At 39.6% G+C, this 19,150-nt stretch overlaps 1 protein-coding gene across 4 annotated transcripts; it reads right to left on the bottom strand.

Annotated features, from left to right (window-relative positions):
* Positions 1 to 5,909: 5,909 nt before the first annotated feature.
* On the bottom strand, positions 5,910 to 17,731 carry slc8b1 (solute carrier family 8 member B1). 4 transcript variants are annotated; one of them, XM_053616600.1, is made up of 14 exons: positions 17,042 to 17,731; positions 16,604 to 16,756; positions 16,343 to 16,395; positions 14,901 to 14,958; positions 14,328 to 14,433; positions 14,027 to 14,194; positions 13,794 to 13,910; positions 9,593 to 9,723; positions 9,281 to 9,422; positions 8,910 to 9,031; positions 7,254 to 7,407; positions 6,941 to 7,021; positions 6,767 to 6,831; positions 5,910 to 6,268 (listed from the first exon to the last, which is right to left on the bottom strand). In XM_053616600.1, exons 1-14 carry the CDS (start codon positions 17,207 to 17,209, stop codon positions 6,080 to 6,082), a joined length of 1,707 nt encoding a protein of 568 aa, XP_053472575.1. In that variant the 5' UTR covers positions 17,210 to 17,731; the 3' UTR covers positions 5,910 to 6,079. The 4 variants fall into 4 exon arrangements, with proteins under 4 accessions (XP_053472575.1, XP_053472577.1, XP_053472578.1 ...); XM_053616602.1 differs by having other exon boundaries at positions 17,015 to 17,104; XM_053616603.1 differs by lacking the exon at positions 16,343 to 16,395 and having other exon boundaries at positions 17,042 to 17,132.
* Positions 17,732 to 19,150: the final 1,419 nt, after the last annotated feature.

Genomic DNA, 19,150 nt, shown 5'->3' on the forward strand with positions numbered 1-19,150 from the left:
TAGAAAGCACATTTTGACTATTTAATTTATGCACTGGGGAAAAAATGGCAAAATAAATGGGAAAAACGCAAAAAAAAAAAAAAAACGTGCTCGGTTTCGGCCTTCGGCTTTCGGCCAAGTTTTTCATTATTTTCGGCTTCGGCCAAGAATTTTCATTTCGGTGCATCCCTATCAAAATTTTTTTTTTTAAATTTTCAATAGTTTGATGTGACACATGCAGGTTTTATGTCTACGACCAGGCGTACTGGAAACGTAGTTAGTAGTACTCAATTTTGTTTAACTTCACACGGTCTGGAGAGAAGATCCTGGCACAGGCAATAACGCTAACACTAGGGCTCCAACACAAAAGGAACGATAGACTGCCTTACGGTCATACCTCTCCTTCATAGTCTCCTGGGCGGAGCGCAATGCGAGACCTGCCGCTAACCCCAATCGTTCACGAAGGGAGAGAAGATTTAGCCAACCACTGTTCTTGTAGGGCCTTTAGGGGGCCTTTCACAGTATGACCAAACACCAGATCTGATGGGCTAAAGCCACGAGATTCTGCCATGAGATCAGTATTAACTCAAGAAATCCGGAAATATAAAGAATTCACAACATTAAAGTCCATAAATAAAGTTATGTGTAATAAAGTGAAATGACACAGGAAAAAAGTATTGAACACGCTAAGAAAAAGCAGTTCTCCAAGGCAAGGTAAGGCAATTAACCAGCTGAAATTCATAAGTAGTTATAGCTCCTATCTGTGCAAATTAATATCAGCTGGGTTGGTAAATTGATGGTCTATAAAATGGCTTTTCGTTACCAAGGTGTCACACAAGAAACATCTCATGATGGGTAAAAGCAAAGAGCTCTCCCAAGAACTTCACACCCTTATTGTTGCAAAACATATTGATGGAATCGGATACAGGCGTATTTCAAAATTCTGAATCCTCCAGTAAGCACCATCGGGGCCATTATCCACAAGTGGAAGCAATATCACTCAGTCATCAACCGGCCACGCAGAGGAGCTCCTCACAACATTTCTGACCAGGGAGTCAGAAGAATAGTCAGAAGCGTAGCCCAAGAGCCAAGGACCACTCGGAAAGAGTTCCAGAAACACTTGGAGGCAGCAGGTGCTATCGTCACAGAGAAAACAATAGGCAATGCACTCCACTGCTCACGCTCACCCCGCAAGACTCCTTTACTAAAGAAAGGCATGTCAAAGCTTGTTTAAAGTTTACTACAACTCATTTGGACAAGCCTATGAAATACTGGGAGACTGTAACCTGTCAGATGAGAGCAAAATTTAACTTTTTGGCTGTCATACTACACACCATGTTTGGAGAAGAAATGTCACTGCACATCACCCTAAAAACACTACACCAACAGTGAAGTTTGGAGGTGGAAGCATCATGGTGTGGGGCTGTTTTTCAATCGCATGGTACTGGCAGACTTCATATAATTGAAGGAACGATGAATGGAGCCCTTTACTGGGAGATTCTTGAGAAGAAACTGTTACTATCCACCAGGATGATGAAGATGAGACGTGGGTGAACCTTCCAGCAGGACAACGATCCAAAGCATACAGCAAAGGAAACTCTCAATTGGTTTCAGAGAAAAAAATCAAGGTGTTAGAATAGCCCGGTCAATCACCTGACTCAAATCCAACTGAACAAGATTTAAAGACAATATGTTTAGAAGAACGGACCAAAATCACACCGGGATACTGCGAAGATGAATTTCTTCATACAGGAAGCGTCTTGAAGCTGTCATTACAAACAAAGGCTTCTCCATTAAGTATTAGATAAATTTCAGTCGGCGTGTTCAATACTTTTTTCCCATGTCATTCCATTTTATTATACACAACTTCATTTATGAATTTTAATGAATGGATTTCTTTATATTTGTGCATTTCTTGAGTTAATACTGATGTCTGGTGCAAATTTCATGTGAATAACCTCATAGGAAATATAGTTACTGAAAAAAATGTTGACATGTTCAATACTTATTTCCCCCACTGTAGGAGGAGACCATTTCCTCATTAACACCCCATCTATAATAAAATATAATTACTGACGAGGTTCAGATTGACCATTTACAGATTCAAAACACTGCTAACGTAGCGTCTAATTGCTGAGCAGCCCCTAACTGGTCACGAGACACAGGTAGATTCATCTCAGGAACAAGATGGCCCTCTACCTCATGTGGTACTTCACAGGTACTTTCAGGTTCCTTAAAGGGCTTCTCTCGAAATAGAAAGGACGTACGATAAATCAACTACATAACCCAACTCCTTTTGTTGGTCCCGTGTTAACACACAAACAGGGAACACGGAGGAGTGCTGGTCACCAGGCTGAGAATTAGCACTCCCAGGTTCTGACACTACTTCAGGTAAGGAAAATACTTTATTTCCAGCTATATCATTCCCTAGAATGACGGAAACCCCACTGACTGGCAAAACTGGATGAACAGCCACCTTCACCAGACCTGAGAAACCCTCGGTTTCCAAATATACCGTGTGGAGAGGCACACGAATTAAATCCAGTTCAATGCCTTGGATTAAAATGTCACTGCCTGCATAAGAAGCTTCAGAGAAGATTAACACCTTTTCCAGCACAAAAGACTGAGCAGCCCCAGTGTCTCTCAGCAAGCGTACAGGCTTCTTCACATCGTCAGGACCCAAGGACACAGATCCTGAATATACAAATGTTCAAATTCTGGCTCAATTGGACAAAGTCTTTTAGAAACGTTCAGTGAAGCCACGGCTGCATTAAACTTTTTACCCTTGGTTTGGTAGGGGTCCACTCACTGGTCCAACGACGATATCCAATGACGTGGAAGAAGGATTCATGCTTGTTCCTGTCTTTTAGAAGCGATGTGAATACATTTAGATTATTAAATTTGTTATTCCAATTATGTTTGACTCTCTCTTAAATTAAATCTGACTCCAATTGTAAAATCCCTCAATGTTGTATTTATTTCCTAGTTATTTGTATTTTAGTACTTTTGATCTTTTACATTTGATTAATTCTAGTTTATTCTATACTTTAAATTGTGCTCGTTCATTCGGATTCCATATCGCAGAGTCTCGCGCCGGCCATGTACGCGGGTCTCATGGTCACAAACTCGCCAGTCTCTGTCATTAGCCAGAGGTAATGGACTAATACTATTTAGACAACCGCCCCATGCTTACCCTTTCCTAAATAGTACTTTATTTAGTCCCCTTAGATAGTAACACTTATAGTAATGTTAATTCTAGTCAGAGGTCATGACCACTGAAATCTAAAGAGATAGATCAATAATATCTGAGTAAAATTAGCTTTATATAAATCATGCCATAGTTTCCTATGTACACATTAACTGGAAGAATATTACAATAACCAGAGGTTTAGACTTCATCCTATTTAGACTTGGTCCATCAACATTACATTGTCCTAAACTGAAATTTCTTAATTTGCCTGTACACTCTAAGTACACTTAACTAACGCCAAGTTGTTAGCCTGGACTCTAAAATCTCAGTTGGCGTGCCCCAATGCTCCACCTAAACTTGGATTTTAGCCTGCACTAACCTGGTCACAGATTTGTGGTAAAAAGGACTTAACATAATCTACTAGAAACAATCTAATAATTTATTTAACCAGGTATAAACACATCCAAATCCAACACTACTATTAATAATAAGAAGAAAGATTTACATTCAACATTACATTACAATCAAATTTAATTTTTTTTCATTTTTCACTTTCGCCTCTGAACAACCAGGCATTCCTGCTATGGCAAGAAAAAGTGAAAAAATCTTAACATTTAAAGATCTTTTTGCTGTTGGTTGCGTCTTATCTTTTGCGCAATTAGAATCTCAATTTAACTTCTATCTGTGCAAGAATTCAAAGTGATACAGAGATTTTATCTATCCAAGGCCAAGCTGGCAAAGATATATTCTTCTGTTGACTCCACCTGTACAAGATGTAAGCAATCCCCTGCTACATTAGCCCATATGTTTTGGTTATATCCCAGTATGTCTGTTTACATTTTACATTTATTCATTTAGCAGACACTTTTATCCAAAATGACTTACAAATGAGGAAATACGAGCAAAGCGATATATCAAGCAGAGAACAATACAAGTAGTGCTACCATACAAGATCCATTAACTGAGTTCTAGAAGAAGCAAAGTGTGCAGAGTAAGGGTTTTTTTTAAAATTTATTTTTATTTATATGAGTTGGTTAGGTGTTCATGGAAGAGGTGGGCCTTTAGCTGTTTTTTTTTTTTAAAGATGGTGAGAGATTCTGCGGTCCAGATTGAGGTTGGAAGTTCATTCCACCACTGAGGGACAGATAGTGTGACGGTTCTTGAGAGGGACCTTAAGCCACGCTGAGTAGGTACTACTAAGCGTTGGTCGTTGATTGATCGCAGATTGCGTGAGTGAACGTAAGCCTTTGAGTTGAGGTAGGAGGGTACTGTTCCAGACAAGGTCTTGTACGTGATCATAAAGGCCTTGAATTTGATGCGGGTGTCTACAGGAAGCCAGTGGAGGGAGATGAAGAGGGGTGTGACATGGGTTCTCTTGGGCTGGTTGAAGACGAGGCATGCTGCTGCATTCTGAATCATTTGAAGGGTTTTTTGGTCATAGATTTTTGTGTCTTATTCTAGAATATTTAGTAAAGATGTTTGTGCAAATCCTTTAACTGCCATCTTTGGTATTGTGTATGAAAAAAACACTTTGTCAAAAAAGTGAACTGGACTGTATAGCCTTTACTTCTCTGTTGGCAAGGCAGCTAATTTTGATTAATTGTAAACCATCCTTCCCCCCTTTCTTTTAAACAGTGGGCCTGAGATGTATTACAATTCCTCAGTTTGGAAAAAATAAGACTTAATTCAAGGGGCTCCGGGTCTAAGTTCACTGTCATGTGGTGTCCTTTCATAAATTATCTTCAAAACCAATTATAACTGTAAGTGGATGAACTGATGCCGATGTCAGGTTTTGCTTGTGATTTACTGATATTATTCTTTCTCTTTTTTTCTGTCTTTATATGCACATGATGTAAAAGCACAATGTCTGTATGTGTGTTGTTTGTCGTGTTGATATGTGAATATGTATGTTGCCGCTTGGTGTTTCAATAAATAAAAAATAGACAATCAACTTGTACAAAAGTAAACTTTTGATTGATGAATGAATTATGAATCAGTTGTTTTTAAATTACCTCTGAGTAGAACAAAGTAGATACCTTAATTGACTTGCCAAAATAAATGTATGAAAGCATTTACATTTATGGCATTTGGCAGACCATAATGTAGTCTGATTTCATGAGCACATATTTAAAGCTAGCTATGTGAAAACCACTAGAAAAGTGAAATCTGCCCTCCAAAAATGATTTTGCCTTCCATGTTACGATCTTATTGATGTGTCCCAAATGATTTGCAGCAGTGGCCCTCAACCCTGAGATGCAGACAATGGGCTGGTTAGTAGGCATGAAATTTTTAATAACAATTCTGTAATATTTTTTTCTGTGTGGTGCAATAACTAATTGAAACATTAACCTCCTCTCCCAGTCACTGTCAGAATTCCACCACCTGCACAACTCTGTTTTAACCCCTCGTTACCACCATGACAAGCATCAAGCCTTCTAGCCACAACTGAAAATGGTCTATTCAGAATAAATAGGCCTCATTTAATCTGGATAAAAATGTATTAATTAATTGATTAAATAATTAAATTCAATTTGACCATATCAATTTATAAAATTAATTTATTGGTAAATGAGTATTCAGTTTTCCCAACTACATAAAACTGTCAAAAACTATTGTCAGTAGTAATACAGTTGCAGTAAGAGATTAAAAATAAATGAATGCAAGCAAAAAAAAAAACTAAAAAAAAACAAGAAGTAACTATGGTCATCTAACTAATAATGATAAAACACCATGTCCACCCCCCCCCCCCCCCCCCCGGCATATTTATTACAATAAAATTAAATCATCCAGATTCAACAGTCACACTGTTTAAAAAGACCATGCGATTTTGACATTTTGTACTGCTTTAACACTGTTGGAAAAGTCCACAGTAACCTTCCTGCATACACACAATCATCGTATGTGCTAGGTTTACAAGTGGATCTTTCCAAACTCTGTGAGGAGTGCGATAATGAGAAAGGCGGCATAGAAGAGCAGGAGGAAAATACCATAGGCTCGACTCAGGTGAAAGCACTGCAGAGGAACCAGCACAAATGAGAAGACCAGAGAGAGACCCAACGCTGCTGCCAGCACCCAACACAGCAAACCCTCTGATTCCAGCTGTGCACAGACAAGAGACATGTGAGCCATACCTGCAGTCATTTAAGTTTTCTATTTTAATTAGGTTGCTATTTTTCATATTTAATTTCATGCATGATTACATACAAGGAAATACTATACTACATATTTTTTCAAGACATTATGCACCCTGTCAACATTTAAAGGTGAAGAAAATCAGCCACAAAATCTAATAACTAGTATTTCAGTTTTTCTGAACCTGTGCCAAGAGGCCATCAGTGTGCAAATGGGACAAGCTGGATATTTCCAAAATGTTCATTTAATGTGTACAGTTAAATATTTTATGAGAGTTTTGGTAGCGTTAGTGTACTCTTAACAGATTAAATTCCAAATAAGCAAGATAACTGTCCATATGAAATTAATTTTACTATTAATATAACTATATACTATAATTGAAAGAAAAACGGATGGGTAAGTAAAAAAATTTAAGACACAATCACATGAAAACGTTTGTCTGTAGACATGGTGGATCAGACGTACCATTACGAAATCATGAACTTTGAACATCTGCAGCAGGCAGCCGAGACCAACTCCAAACAGCATGTCTGAGGTAGACAGATGCTAAGGTCTGCTTAAAAAAATGAATGGACATTTGCAAGTCGCTAATGAAAAAATACTAGTGACAGCTGAAAGTTTTCTTTATTAAAAGGATACTGAAAATGATGCCTCCGAAGCAGGCGGAAATGGCCATGCGGGGGTAGCCCTGCCGTGCGATAGTGATGTCAGCAAAGCAATCTGTGGAAAGTAAACCAACACCCAAGACAAGGGATTTTAATGTCTCATCATTTAGTATCTACACCTGGATTTCTGCTAATTTGTTATTAAAGTGAATTTGTGATATGTATTTTAAAAATAAAATAAAATTGAACTCTGCTGAATTGAAGGGGAAAAATAGCAGCACATTTAAAAACTTAAGTCTGTATGGTTGAGTGAGTCTTACAGGTGTGAGGTACCAGTGTTTGTGTACCTCCGATGCTGTTTCCCCATGCAAGAAGTGTGAGTCCCAGTACAGTATTACTCAAACGAAGGACGATGCCCAGCAGGTGCAACACACTCACAACCTCAGAGGCCACTGTGTTGATCCACAAAGCACTTACTATGAATCCCAGTAAAGCGAAGAGCTGCACATATACACCATGACATACTAATGAGCCATACTAAACAAACACAAGTCCATACAATGCATACTTCAATAAAAAACAGTGTACTTTTTAAACTTGGAGGATAAACAATTTCAGAATTTCCCCCACAATGGTAGAAAAATTTTATAGCAACCAACTTGCAATAACCACCACCTAGCCAGTGTAGCTAGAATAAAATACAGTTTAGAGTATCAGTAACATCAGGGATATGCAAAATCGTGTTAGCATTCTAGCCAAAACAGCTAATGATACAAATCCCAAAATAAGGATAAACCAGTTAACTACCATCTCTCATTCATCTGCTTTCCATCAAATTACAGAATACAAACTACAAATAAATAAATTTCACATATTCAGCAATAAAAAAGCTAAATCTATCAGTCATGAATCATTTTTCCTCTTACAGTATTCTGTCAGGACTCTTTCACTCCGATTTATTTACACTCATGCTCTCTATCGCTCCCCTGCTTGACAATTTATAATTCTTTTGTGCCTCAAGTTCAGGAGTGATGTTTGATGAAGGTAGCATATGCATAAAAATTTCCCACTAATCCCAAATAAGACTCCTGACACAGTGCCAACTGTGAATCACTATTACAGGATTGTCACAGATGCTTATGAAGAACACAAAGTGTTTTTGTCACCTTCAATAAATATGTTTCAATAAATGTTTCATTACATAATAAAAATTCTGTTGGACTGTATATTTAAGATTTGTACGTTTGGGAATTACATAAAATTACTTTTCTTAGACCCACTGAATTGATTAAAAGTATTAATCAATACTTGTATTAATCAATGCTGCAGCGCGCCTCGTCTTCAACCAGTCCAAGAGAACCCATGTCACACCCCTCTTCATCTCCCTCCACTGGCTTCCTGTAGCTGCCCGCATCAAGTTCAAGGCCTTTATGCTCACCTACAAGACCTTGTCAGGAACAGCACCCTCCTACCTCAACTCTCTCCTGAAGGCCTACGTTCCCTCTCGCACTCTGCGATCGATTAGCGACCGACGTTTAGCAGTTCCAACTCAGCGTGGCGCAAGGTCCCTTTCCAAAACCTTCACACTAACTGTTCCTCAGTGGTGGAATGCACTTCCAATCTCAATCCGGACCGCAGAATCTCTCACCATCTTCAAAAAACAACTAAAGACCCACCTCTTCTATGAACACCTAACAAACTCATAATTAAAAAAAAAAAAAAAAAATTGCACTTACACCTCTACTCTGCACTTTGCTTCTTCTGGAATTCAATTAATAAATCTTGTATGGTAGCACTTCTTGTATTGTTCTCTGCTTGATATCGCTTTGCTTGTATCTTTCTCATTTGTAAGTCGCTTTGGATAAAAGCGTCTGCTAAGTGAATAAATGTAAATGTAATGTAAATGTATTAATCAATACTTTTAATCAATTCAGTTGAAAGTTCAACTGTATTTTCTCTGTATATGTTGGACTGAAGAAGACAATTTTGGAATTAATTCTCACAAAGTGGTAAAGAGGACGATGCTCATTAGTAGTAGAATAGTAGACTATGCCTGACAGGAAAGCTCCGACTAAGGCTGTGAGCAGCCACACAGGAAATTCTCCCTCAATGAGGTACAGACCATCTGCAACATACACAGAGAGAAGTCAGTATTTATTGATATTCAGAGAACACTTACAATTTACATTCATTTACGTATAGTAACTGTCTCTAAAAGAGCAGAGTTAAGCTTTAACTGGTTAATCTCTCACTGGATGGCTGAGTGTTATAGTTCTATACAATCAATATTGCATGACCAAAAATGAAACACAGTGATAGGCTTCACAATTAAGAAAAATGTTAGCTGTATTTGGTCCCATGTTGACACACTTACATGTTCCTGAGTTGAAGGTAAGCACATATACCAATGGCCCAGTGATAAGGTGCACACAGTTAAGAGGGCGTTTCCAATTATGTTCCTTCTTATCAGTATCCACAACTGGAACTGTCAGCAGTAACACCACCTCAAATGGCAGCTAGAGTGATGTAGACAGCTTTTATTAACAATCTTGGGCTGTTATACTACTACCTGACAAAAATAAAACATAGATAACTGTCCCCTAAGACAGCTAACAGCCACCTCAACAAGACATCGCAATAATTCAATCAACAAATAAACAACTAAAGTCAAGTGAATGCATTTAACCTGAAAGATCTTGAGCACTTTCCAGCCCCAGTGTATCCTCCTCCAGCTCCTTGAATCTATGGGGTTAATAGCTCTCAGGAAAATGCTACTGGTTGACTCAGTGAAGGAGATCAAAGGCTCATACTCCTCCTCTGAAACAAATACACACGCATGCACACATTATCCACAGTTTCCCTTGCACACAAAATTGTGATAACATTCAGTACAGTGTAAGTGAATATTACTGGCAGAGGAAGCAAACCACAGACATGTCTTCTCATAGTTTAAAATTTATAATGATCAGATGCATAAAGCATGGCAATTTGCAGGTTTCACAACACCTGGACAAACCTGGCCAAAAGTTGGCAAGATGTAGGCCTATGTTTGCATTAAGAGTGTCAATAAGTGATTTATGCCAGGCTCATCCTGTGTACAGCTGAGTGTACAGCTGGTATAACAGTGTAAATTAATGTCTAAACCGCTGGCAAAAAAAGTGAGTACACCCCTAAGTGAAAATGTCCAAATTGTGCCCAAGTGTCAATATTTTGTGTGGCCACCATTATTTTCCAGCACTGCCTTAACCCTCTTGGGCATGGAAGTCACCAGAGCTTTACAGGTTGCCACTGGAGTCCTGTTCCACTCCTCCATGATGACATCACGGAGCTGGTGGATGTTAGAGACCTTGTGCTCTTCCACCTTCCATTTGAGGATGCCCCACAGATGCTCAATAGAGTTTAGGTCTGGAGACATGCTTGGCCAGTCCTTCACCTTCACCCTCAGCTTCTTTAGCAAGGCAGTGGTCATCTTGGAGGTGTGTTTGGGGTCGTTATCATGGTAGTATACTGCATACTGATCATGCTCGGCTTCAGTATGTCACAGTACATGTTGGCATTCATGGTATGAGTGCTGCCAGCATTGCTGCAGAGGTTGAAGGGGTGGGGGGTCAGCCTGTCAGTGCTCAGACCATATGCCGCACACTGCATCAAATTGGTCTGCATGGCTGTCGTCCCAGAAGGAAGCCTCTTCTAAAGATGATGCACAAGAAAGCCCGCAAACAGTTTGCTGAAGACAAGCAGACTAAGGACATGGATTACTGGAACCATGTCCTGTGGTCTGATGAGACCAAGATAAACTTATTTGGTTTAGATGGTGTCAAGCGTGTGTGGTGGCAACCAGGTGAGGAGTACAAAGACAAGTGTGTCTTGCCTACAGTCAAGCATGGTGGTGGGAGTGTCATGGTCTGGGGCTGCAGGAGTGCTGCTGGCACTGGGGAGCTACAGTTCATTGAGGGAACCATGAATGGCAACATGTACTGTGACATACTGAAGCAGAGCATGATCCCCTCCCTTCGGCGACTGGGCCGCAGGGCAGTATTCCAGCATGATAACGACCCCAAACACACCTCCAAGACGACCACTGCCTTGCTAAAGAAGCTGAGGGTGAAGGTGATGGACTAAACCCTATTGAGCATCTTTGGGGCATCCTCAAATGGAGGGTGGAGGAGCACAAGGTCTCTAACACCCACCAGCTCTGGATGTCATCATGGAGGAGTGGAACAGGACTCCAGTGGCAACCTGTGAAGCTCTTGTGAACTCTATGCCCAAGAGGGGTAAGGCAGTGCTGGAAAATAATTGTGGCCACACAAAATATTGACACTTTGGCCCAATTTTCACTTAGGGGTGTACTCACGTTTGTTGCCAGCGGTTTAGACATTAATGGCTGTGTGTTGAGTTATTTTGAGGGGACAGCAAATTTACACTGTTATACAAGCTGTACACTCACTATTTTACATTGTAGCAAAGTGTCATTTCTTCAGTGTTGTCACATGAAAAGATATAATCAAATATTTACAAAAATGTGAGGGGTGTACTCACTTTTGTGAGATACTGTAACTGTTCAGATTAACATCAAGACAAAGACAAGCTGAGTAAACACAAAATAAAATTTTTAAATGATCATTTCATTTATTGAAAGAAAAATGTTATCCAACACCAACTGGCCCTGCGTGAAAAAGTAACTGCCGCCTTAGTCAAGTCAAGCGGGTTTTTATTGTCATTCCTTTATATAGCTTGTATACATTGGAACGAAATGAGGTTTCTTCAGGACCATGGCGCAACACACAACAGTACGCAAGACTACATAAAGTGCAAATACACAACAATCTGAGATGAGTGCAAAACAATAAATACACAGAACAAAACAATAAATACACAGGAGCGTAAATACATGGACTGTAACTGTAAGCTATTGTGTAATGTAGCAGCACAAGTATACTAGCAAAAACAAGTTCCATAGTATAAAGTGACAGATGCTATGTAAAGTACAGTGTGCAGTAGTACTGAGTTTTACTGGGTTAGGTATTCGGCTAGCCCAGGTGAGCGTTGGGAGACAGCAGGGTGTTGTGTAATTGGACTGTCTCCGGGAAGAAAGTGTTGCAGAGTCTACTGATGGTGCCACAGATGCTCCTGTACCAGACAGCAGGGGGGTGAAAAGTCCATGAAAGGGGTGAGAGGGGTTGTCCGTAATACTGGTGGCTTTGCAGATGCAGCAGTTGTTGAAGGAGGTGTCAATGGTGGGTAGAGAGACAAAGATGATCTTTTCAGCTGTCCTCACAATTTGCTGTAGGGTCTTGTAACTGCTGGAGGCTGTGCAGATACCGTACCACACAGTGAGACAGCTGGTAAGGACACTCTCTATCATCCCTCTGTAGAAGGAGATGAGGATAGGAGGGGGAGTTTGGCTCTCTTCAGGCTCTGCAGGTAGTGGACATGCTGCTGGGCCTTCTTGACTGGGTAGGTGGTGGTGAGGGTCCAGGAGAGGTCCTCAGTCATGTGCACACCAAGAAACTTGGAGCTGTGAGTCTCTCCAAAGATGTCCCATTGATGTGCAGAGGTGAGTGGTCCAGTTGGGTTCTCCTGTTTACAGTCCATGTTTACAGTTTACACTCCACGATCTGTGTATCTATTTTCCTGTGTATTTATTGTTCTGCACTCATCTCACACTGTTGTGTGTTTGCACGTTATGTAGTCTTGCGTACTGTTCTGTGTTGCACCATGGTCCTGAAGAAACGTTATTTCGTTCCAATGTATACAAGCTATATAGAGGAATGACAAAAACCCACTCAACTTGACGCAATTCTGCAAACAAGAGTTGACCAAAATTCCCCTATGTGAAAGACTAAGCTCCCGTAACCGGAAGCCATTTATTAAGCTATTTGGTTGTCATTGTGGCTAAAAATGGCATAAATGGTTAAGTTTAGGGGCAATTATTTTTTCACATCAGCGATACCAGTTTTGCATAACCTTTAAATGAAATGATCATTAAGAAATGGTGTTTTGTGTTTCATATTCTCCTTGTCGTATATTAAATTTTTTATGAGAATCGGAAACCAATTAGTGTAAGAAATGTGCAGAAATAGAGGAAATCAGCAGGAGCCAAATACTGTTTCACAGCACTGTATAAATCCACGGTCTATTAATAAGTCTTTTTTTATGAATGCTAAGAAGAGTTTAAGAACCCCACAGATATCTTATCTTATTTGTTATATACAGTATGTTGTTATATATATATAGATACTGTATAAGTGATAATTGTACATGGACAACTCAAGAAAGCTTTGCTTCACTTTTTGAAACCAGCATGAGATTTCTCTGCTAACATTAACCCAAGGTTTAAATATCAATCAGACATTGCAATAAAACAACGATTAAATACGGGTCGATGATTAAATAAGCAACGTTTAAATAAAGGTTACTGGTCACTTGCCAATACAGCTTGCTGTTATAATAACCTCCACTCTTTTGGTAAGACTTTCTCCTAAATTATGGAACATGGTTGTGGGGATTTATGCTTATACAGCCACAAGAGCATTAGTGAGGTTTGGCACTGATGTCAAGTGGTCAATGTCAAGATGTCAAGGTGTGGTGCATGGTCCATGTTCCAATTCATCCCAGAGGTGGTCAGTGGGGTTGATGTCAGGGCTTGGGTCACTCGAGTGTCATGCTGGAACATGTTTACGACCCTTTAGTTCTAGTGAAGGGAAATCTTAATGCTGCAGTATACAAAGACATTCTAGACAATTGGGTGCTTCCAACTTCGTGGCAATGGTTTGGGGAAGACCCGCATAGGAGTGTGATGGTCAGGCGTCCACATACTTTTGGTCATATAGTGTATACTATTCAGCAGTTAGAAAATATTAATTTATGAAGCAGGCTTTCCTCACCTTGGCTAAACTCTGTAGAGTTCAGTAGTGGTTCACTGAGGGAGCGTGACTGGCGGTTATAAATATATGCACTCACCACCACAGTTATAACATACAGCAAGTACAGTCCCAGATATCCTGCAGGATGGGACAGAGGGATCCACATCATACCACAAGTCCATGCAGTAATTAAACATAACCATTAGAAACTACTTTGAGGAAATGTGGAAACAAAAACAATCAGAGAAGCAGACCTAGGGCTTCTTGCAGTAAAATCTCTCTCTTATAGAGAATGTTGAAAGTCCAGAAGACAGCTGCCATGTAGAAGATGACATCACGCAGGAAGGGGCGAGACGCCACAGTGAAAGGCTTCACCAGGGCAACACTCCCAGCCACCACTGTGGTCACAAAGATGCCTGCCCCTTAGAGACAGAAATATACAGTAAGCTAAATATGACCATTACTTACAGCCTAGAATTGTCCTTTTTAATACATCTGTACGTTTTAAAGTAGAATGCTGAGATCATAACAATACAATGCATTCTGAAGTCTTACCAAACAAAGCTCCAATGGCCAGACCAGCTGTCTGTGGACGCGAGAAAGCAGCCATGGCACTGAACACATCCGGAGCCCCATTACCAAGGGCTAAAAATGTCACACCCTGCACACCAGTGCCGTTATGGAAAAGCACACAATATGTTCTCAGCATAAAAGTAGTGTCACAACCAAAGCATTGGATCGGTTTTGACAGAATTCAGCCCAATAATTATTAATACAACTACTAATACAAATGAGATCTATAAATGCATTTATGCTTTGAGTTTAAGTTCAAGAACAATATAGACTCGAGAGCTTAAAAGACCTTTTTAAAAAGTGATGAAGCTTTTCACATTCCAGAAATGTAATTTTCAGTTTTCCCCCTACAAAGTTTTCTGTAAGAGCAGGAATGTGCAAAACTACTGTGGCTACTTATACTCCTCAAGATAATAATCAAATTAAGTTTTACTCTCCAAACATGATCTAGATTATTTTCTTATCTGACTGTTGCACTAAGCTCTATGTAAAACCAGAGAGAACTGAATAACTCATCTCAAGGATATGGTTGAGTACCAACACGGTCAAGGATACAGCCACATTATGTGTCAGCCTCAAAGTGGAGGAGATTGCAGAGAGGTTGGGACAAAAACTACAAAATAAAACAATGAAACAATTCATATTTTTATAATGCATACTCAAACAGCCTTTAAAAATAACCAATAGTACTATTCAATAAAAATCATTCCTTTTCATTATATTTCACACACCCATGCAACATTTATGCACATGCAGTTAATCAGAATGAGCCTTTTCTTTTTCTAACTCTTACAGCAGTGTAATTTAATACAAAAAGGAAATATCTTAATGTGGTCAAGTGTAAGGGTACAGTATCCTAACCCTGGTCCTGGAGGACTCCATGTCCAAAAAACATGGAATGATGTAATTTCCACTTCAACATTTTCAACTTGCGAAGTGTTCATTTTTTGATAGCTACAAACTAGCCAACTAACTTTGATAAGTGATGTATATTTACCTCCTCAAAACAGGGAGTTGTATAGTTAGTGTTTTAGATTTAACAAGCAAATATGTCTATTTGTCGATTGATTTAAAGCAAATACTTGTTTAAACAGTATATAGTAGAACTCATTAAAGTGCTACTTAATTTGACGTCACTCTGTAAACTGGGAAGGAACTCATACTTGAGAATCCTACCTCAAGTTGACAAGTTGGAACTTGGAGTTAAGGGGATGTTTTCTTTGGCTTTTACTGGTTGGAAGTGTAGAATTACGAGTTGCAACCTTAAGTCGAACGCAGAATGTATCCTTTACAGACTTTTTTTTTATTCTGTCAAGTTAAGGGTCAAGTTTCATTTTCACCATTGAAATAGTACTATTCAGTTAAAAATGCATTCCTTTTCATTACACATCACACACCCATACCCCCCAAGAATAAAAAAACACAACTTTTTGCCTTTAAATGCAACTTTGCTAAGCGAAAGTGTACATGCAGTTCATCAGAATGCATCAACCACAACTTCCCCTTCCTACTGGGACACAAGACAGGGTTCTGATAGATGGACTGTCTGCAGGTGATAAAAAGCCATGACTGAACATGAGGCAGATCAGTGACTACTGTACAAAAAACACCACCTCAGCTCATTTTAAGTTTAGAGCAGTTGAGGAAATACATGATTATTTGCTTTGTTAACAGGTCAGAAGTGATCAAGCAGCTGCTGCAGAGCAAAGTACTGTAGATGCTCTTTTCTCAGACCCGAGAACGTGTGAATACCATCTGGGGTCATAGTTCAGCAGATAATGACTGGTCATGGGTTTAATCTCGGCTGGAAGACTATGATGACAGCAACAGTTTTTTTTTTTTATGTAACGAGGACATCAGGGTGAAGGATAAATGGAAATGTCCATCATCCTTATGCTACACATGTTAACACACCTTGTTCAACAACACTCTTTAAAGCAGTGATTACCCTTCTATGCACATAATAACCTTGCTTAAAAGTTGAGAACAAAACTAACAACTCTGATGCAATCAGTCCAAGAATCAGGAACAAAATCAACAACCACAGAACCTGGAAGGGGAAGCAAACAGAAGGGGAAAACAATTAGTGCTTAGTTATTATTTAATTAGCTCATTATTATAACCATTTCAGGACTATACAGAATACAGGACTTTCTGGTTTGTGTTTATTTGACTCTGTCCCTCCCACATACTCAACTTAGACTTCTTCTCAACAGTCGTGTGTGTGATGCTTGTTAGCAAACTTTGGGCATACTTACATATAAAAAAATAGCAAGAGGCAAGAGTTTAGCAGGAAACAAGCAAAAAGTGATCCAGGGGTAATTAATAAAGCCACCCTCCACATGGCAGTCTGTGGTGTTCAGAACAAACTCGCAGCGCTGGCTGGCAGGCAGTGTCATCACCTTGTCACACTGGTAACACAGGTACAGACACAGTCAAGGCTTGACAACGCATTAATAAACAAACTCATGGTCATAAACTTTAGTCTCAAAAATACCTAATCCGCGAGTTTATATAACACCGTTAATCGCGTCACGCTGTGCAGATTTTTTAAGCACATAAAATCTTAATTTCGTCCATCTAATCAGGCGACAGCACACCATACAGTCGAGAAAATACGTTTTATTTATAAAATTTTACAATACTTTTATCATGACGTATTTTTTTACCGTAGTTCAGTCACGTGCCTAGCATACCTCGTCCTCATTGCTGTTCAGTACAGACGAAGTCTCTGTAACTGCACTGAGATTCCGGTCGGGTTCCAGTGAAGTGCTGTTTACTGACACAGAAGTCCATTTCTCACAGATAACATGTTCTGGTTTCAGAGCAAGAGTCAGCGCCGCGATCAAACACACAGCTGTCATTCCTAAACGCGGTCTCCTCGAACCACTACAGCGGGACCAGCATTGCTTATGATTCACTTCCTCTACCGGACTCGGATATATCGCAATGACTATTGACTACATCCGTTTTCCAATCTGAATATGTTAATAATCTGTGAAAGACGTTTCGTTAAGGTAACAGGGGCTTTATGTCGAGCTATAATTTAGGGTGGCATGCAGTTTTGGGCATAGATCACAAAAAATGCGTCTTTTCGCCTGGGAATGAGTGATGTGTCGTTTGCGAACGAACCGACTCCCATGTATTAATCTTTATAAAACTCTTGCAGCAGTGTCATTTGATATAAAAAATTAAACATCGTTTCAGTGTAGGAATCCTGCAGGAATGATGAAATCCTACAGGACACGTTGACAAACTGTACAGAATATTCCTGTAAGGTGTAGAATGGAGCCTTCTGCACAATATAATCATGCAGGAATGTCCGGCACACTTGCTGCACAAGGGAAAATCCTGCAGGATTTTATCATTCCTGAAGGACTGCTGCACACCTGCAGAAATTAAATAATAATAATAAAAAAATGTAGATCTGCTTTCAGTGGGGAAAACATAGTAAATTATTCAATGGGTCAATTTACATAGAGGGCTAGTAAATTAATCTCTTTCGAAAAAAAAGATTCGATTCACCGAGATGACGTCACTTTTTGGCTTACACTTTTTTTTTTTACACAGGGGCTGCGTCCGAAATCGCATACTATCCTACTACACAGTAGGCGAAAAGCAGTACGCCAGAGGGGTAGTATGTCAGAATTCTCATTAGGCGAGATATACCCAGATGGCGTACTGCTTCCGGCAAGATTTTGCCGTGTACGCGAGTCAATTAAAAAAAAAAATCGCGGAAGACAGCGAGTCGCTTTTTAAGTATTAAACCTTCGATAAACAGGATCTGCTTTGCAAGTTTGTGCTTCCCGCAGGAGAATAGTGTATATTGGCCGATAGTGCCATCTGTTGGTTTGGAAGAGGAAGTTGCTCACAGGTTTAGTATAAAGTGCTTGATGTTTGGGGTTAGATCACAGGGGTTTCGTGTCAAATACCATTTTACATTAATTCTGCTATAACTACAGATACCTGTCCATGATCACAGGGGTTTCATGTTTGAAAAATGCTATTGTTATGAGCTGCTTGTTCCACTTAAATAAGCTCAAAGCCTTACTGACTTTACATCAATTTTATCATGTGTCCTAACATGCAAGACTAAAAATCTGAAGTGAAAGCTTAATCATTTTAACCTCAGTATCGTTTCCACTGTCCCATTATAAAAAACAAACAAACTTGCAATTATCCACATTTTCATACTCAACTTTATTTACACAGAAAGAGAAAAGTGGACAGTTTAAAGAACCAGTTAAGTCAAGCTTACGTATTTCTGGTGAAATCTGTGGGCACAAAAAAATCTTCTGGTCTGTATTCAGTATTCAGTACTTCAAAAGTGATTATGTGGTCGAGCCACTAACTCCCCCAGGACGCCAGCTACTCAAGAAAGGTGCTGTGCCCACCTTGATCCAGTGGAACAAGTACTCTGTTTCAGCACCAAGACGCAGTGGGTTATGGCAGATGAGAGAGGTCTCCGCTCCAGTGGATGAAGATCCTGTTCCCGTGGAGTCCCATCATCTGGAGCATGATTAATGTTCCGTTTACAAACCTGCAGCAGTAGACCTTGCACTAGATCAAACTGAAGATGTCTGTAAAGAGATGGAGCAAATATGACACCAGTTACTGTGAAACAACTCGTTGAAATGGAGAGAATAAAGTTTTTATTTGCATTTCTTTCAGAATTCTTTTAAATTAATTATTATTCATTTATAAGAATGCATAAAAGGCAGAACTATCGGTATCGTATTAGCCGATATCACTCTGAATAAACGGTTATCGGTATTGGCTAAGAAATTTAGTATTGGTGCATCTCT

This window comes from Ictalurus furcatus, chromosome 27 (genome assembly GCF_023375685.1).
Source record: "Ictalurus furcatus strain D&B chromosome 27, Billie_1.0, whole genome shotgun sequence".
Lineage (NCBI taxonomy): Eukaryota > Metazoa > Chordata > Actinopteri > Siluriformes > Ictaluridae > Ictalurus > Ictalurus furcatus.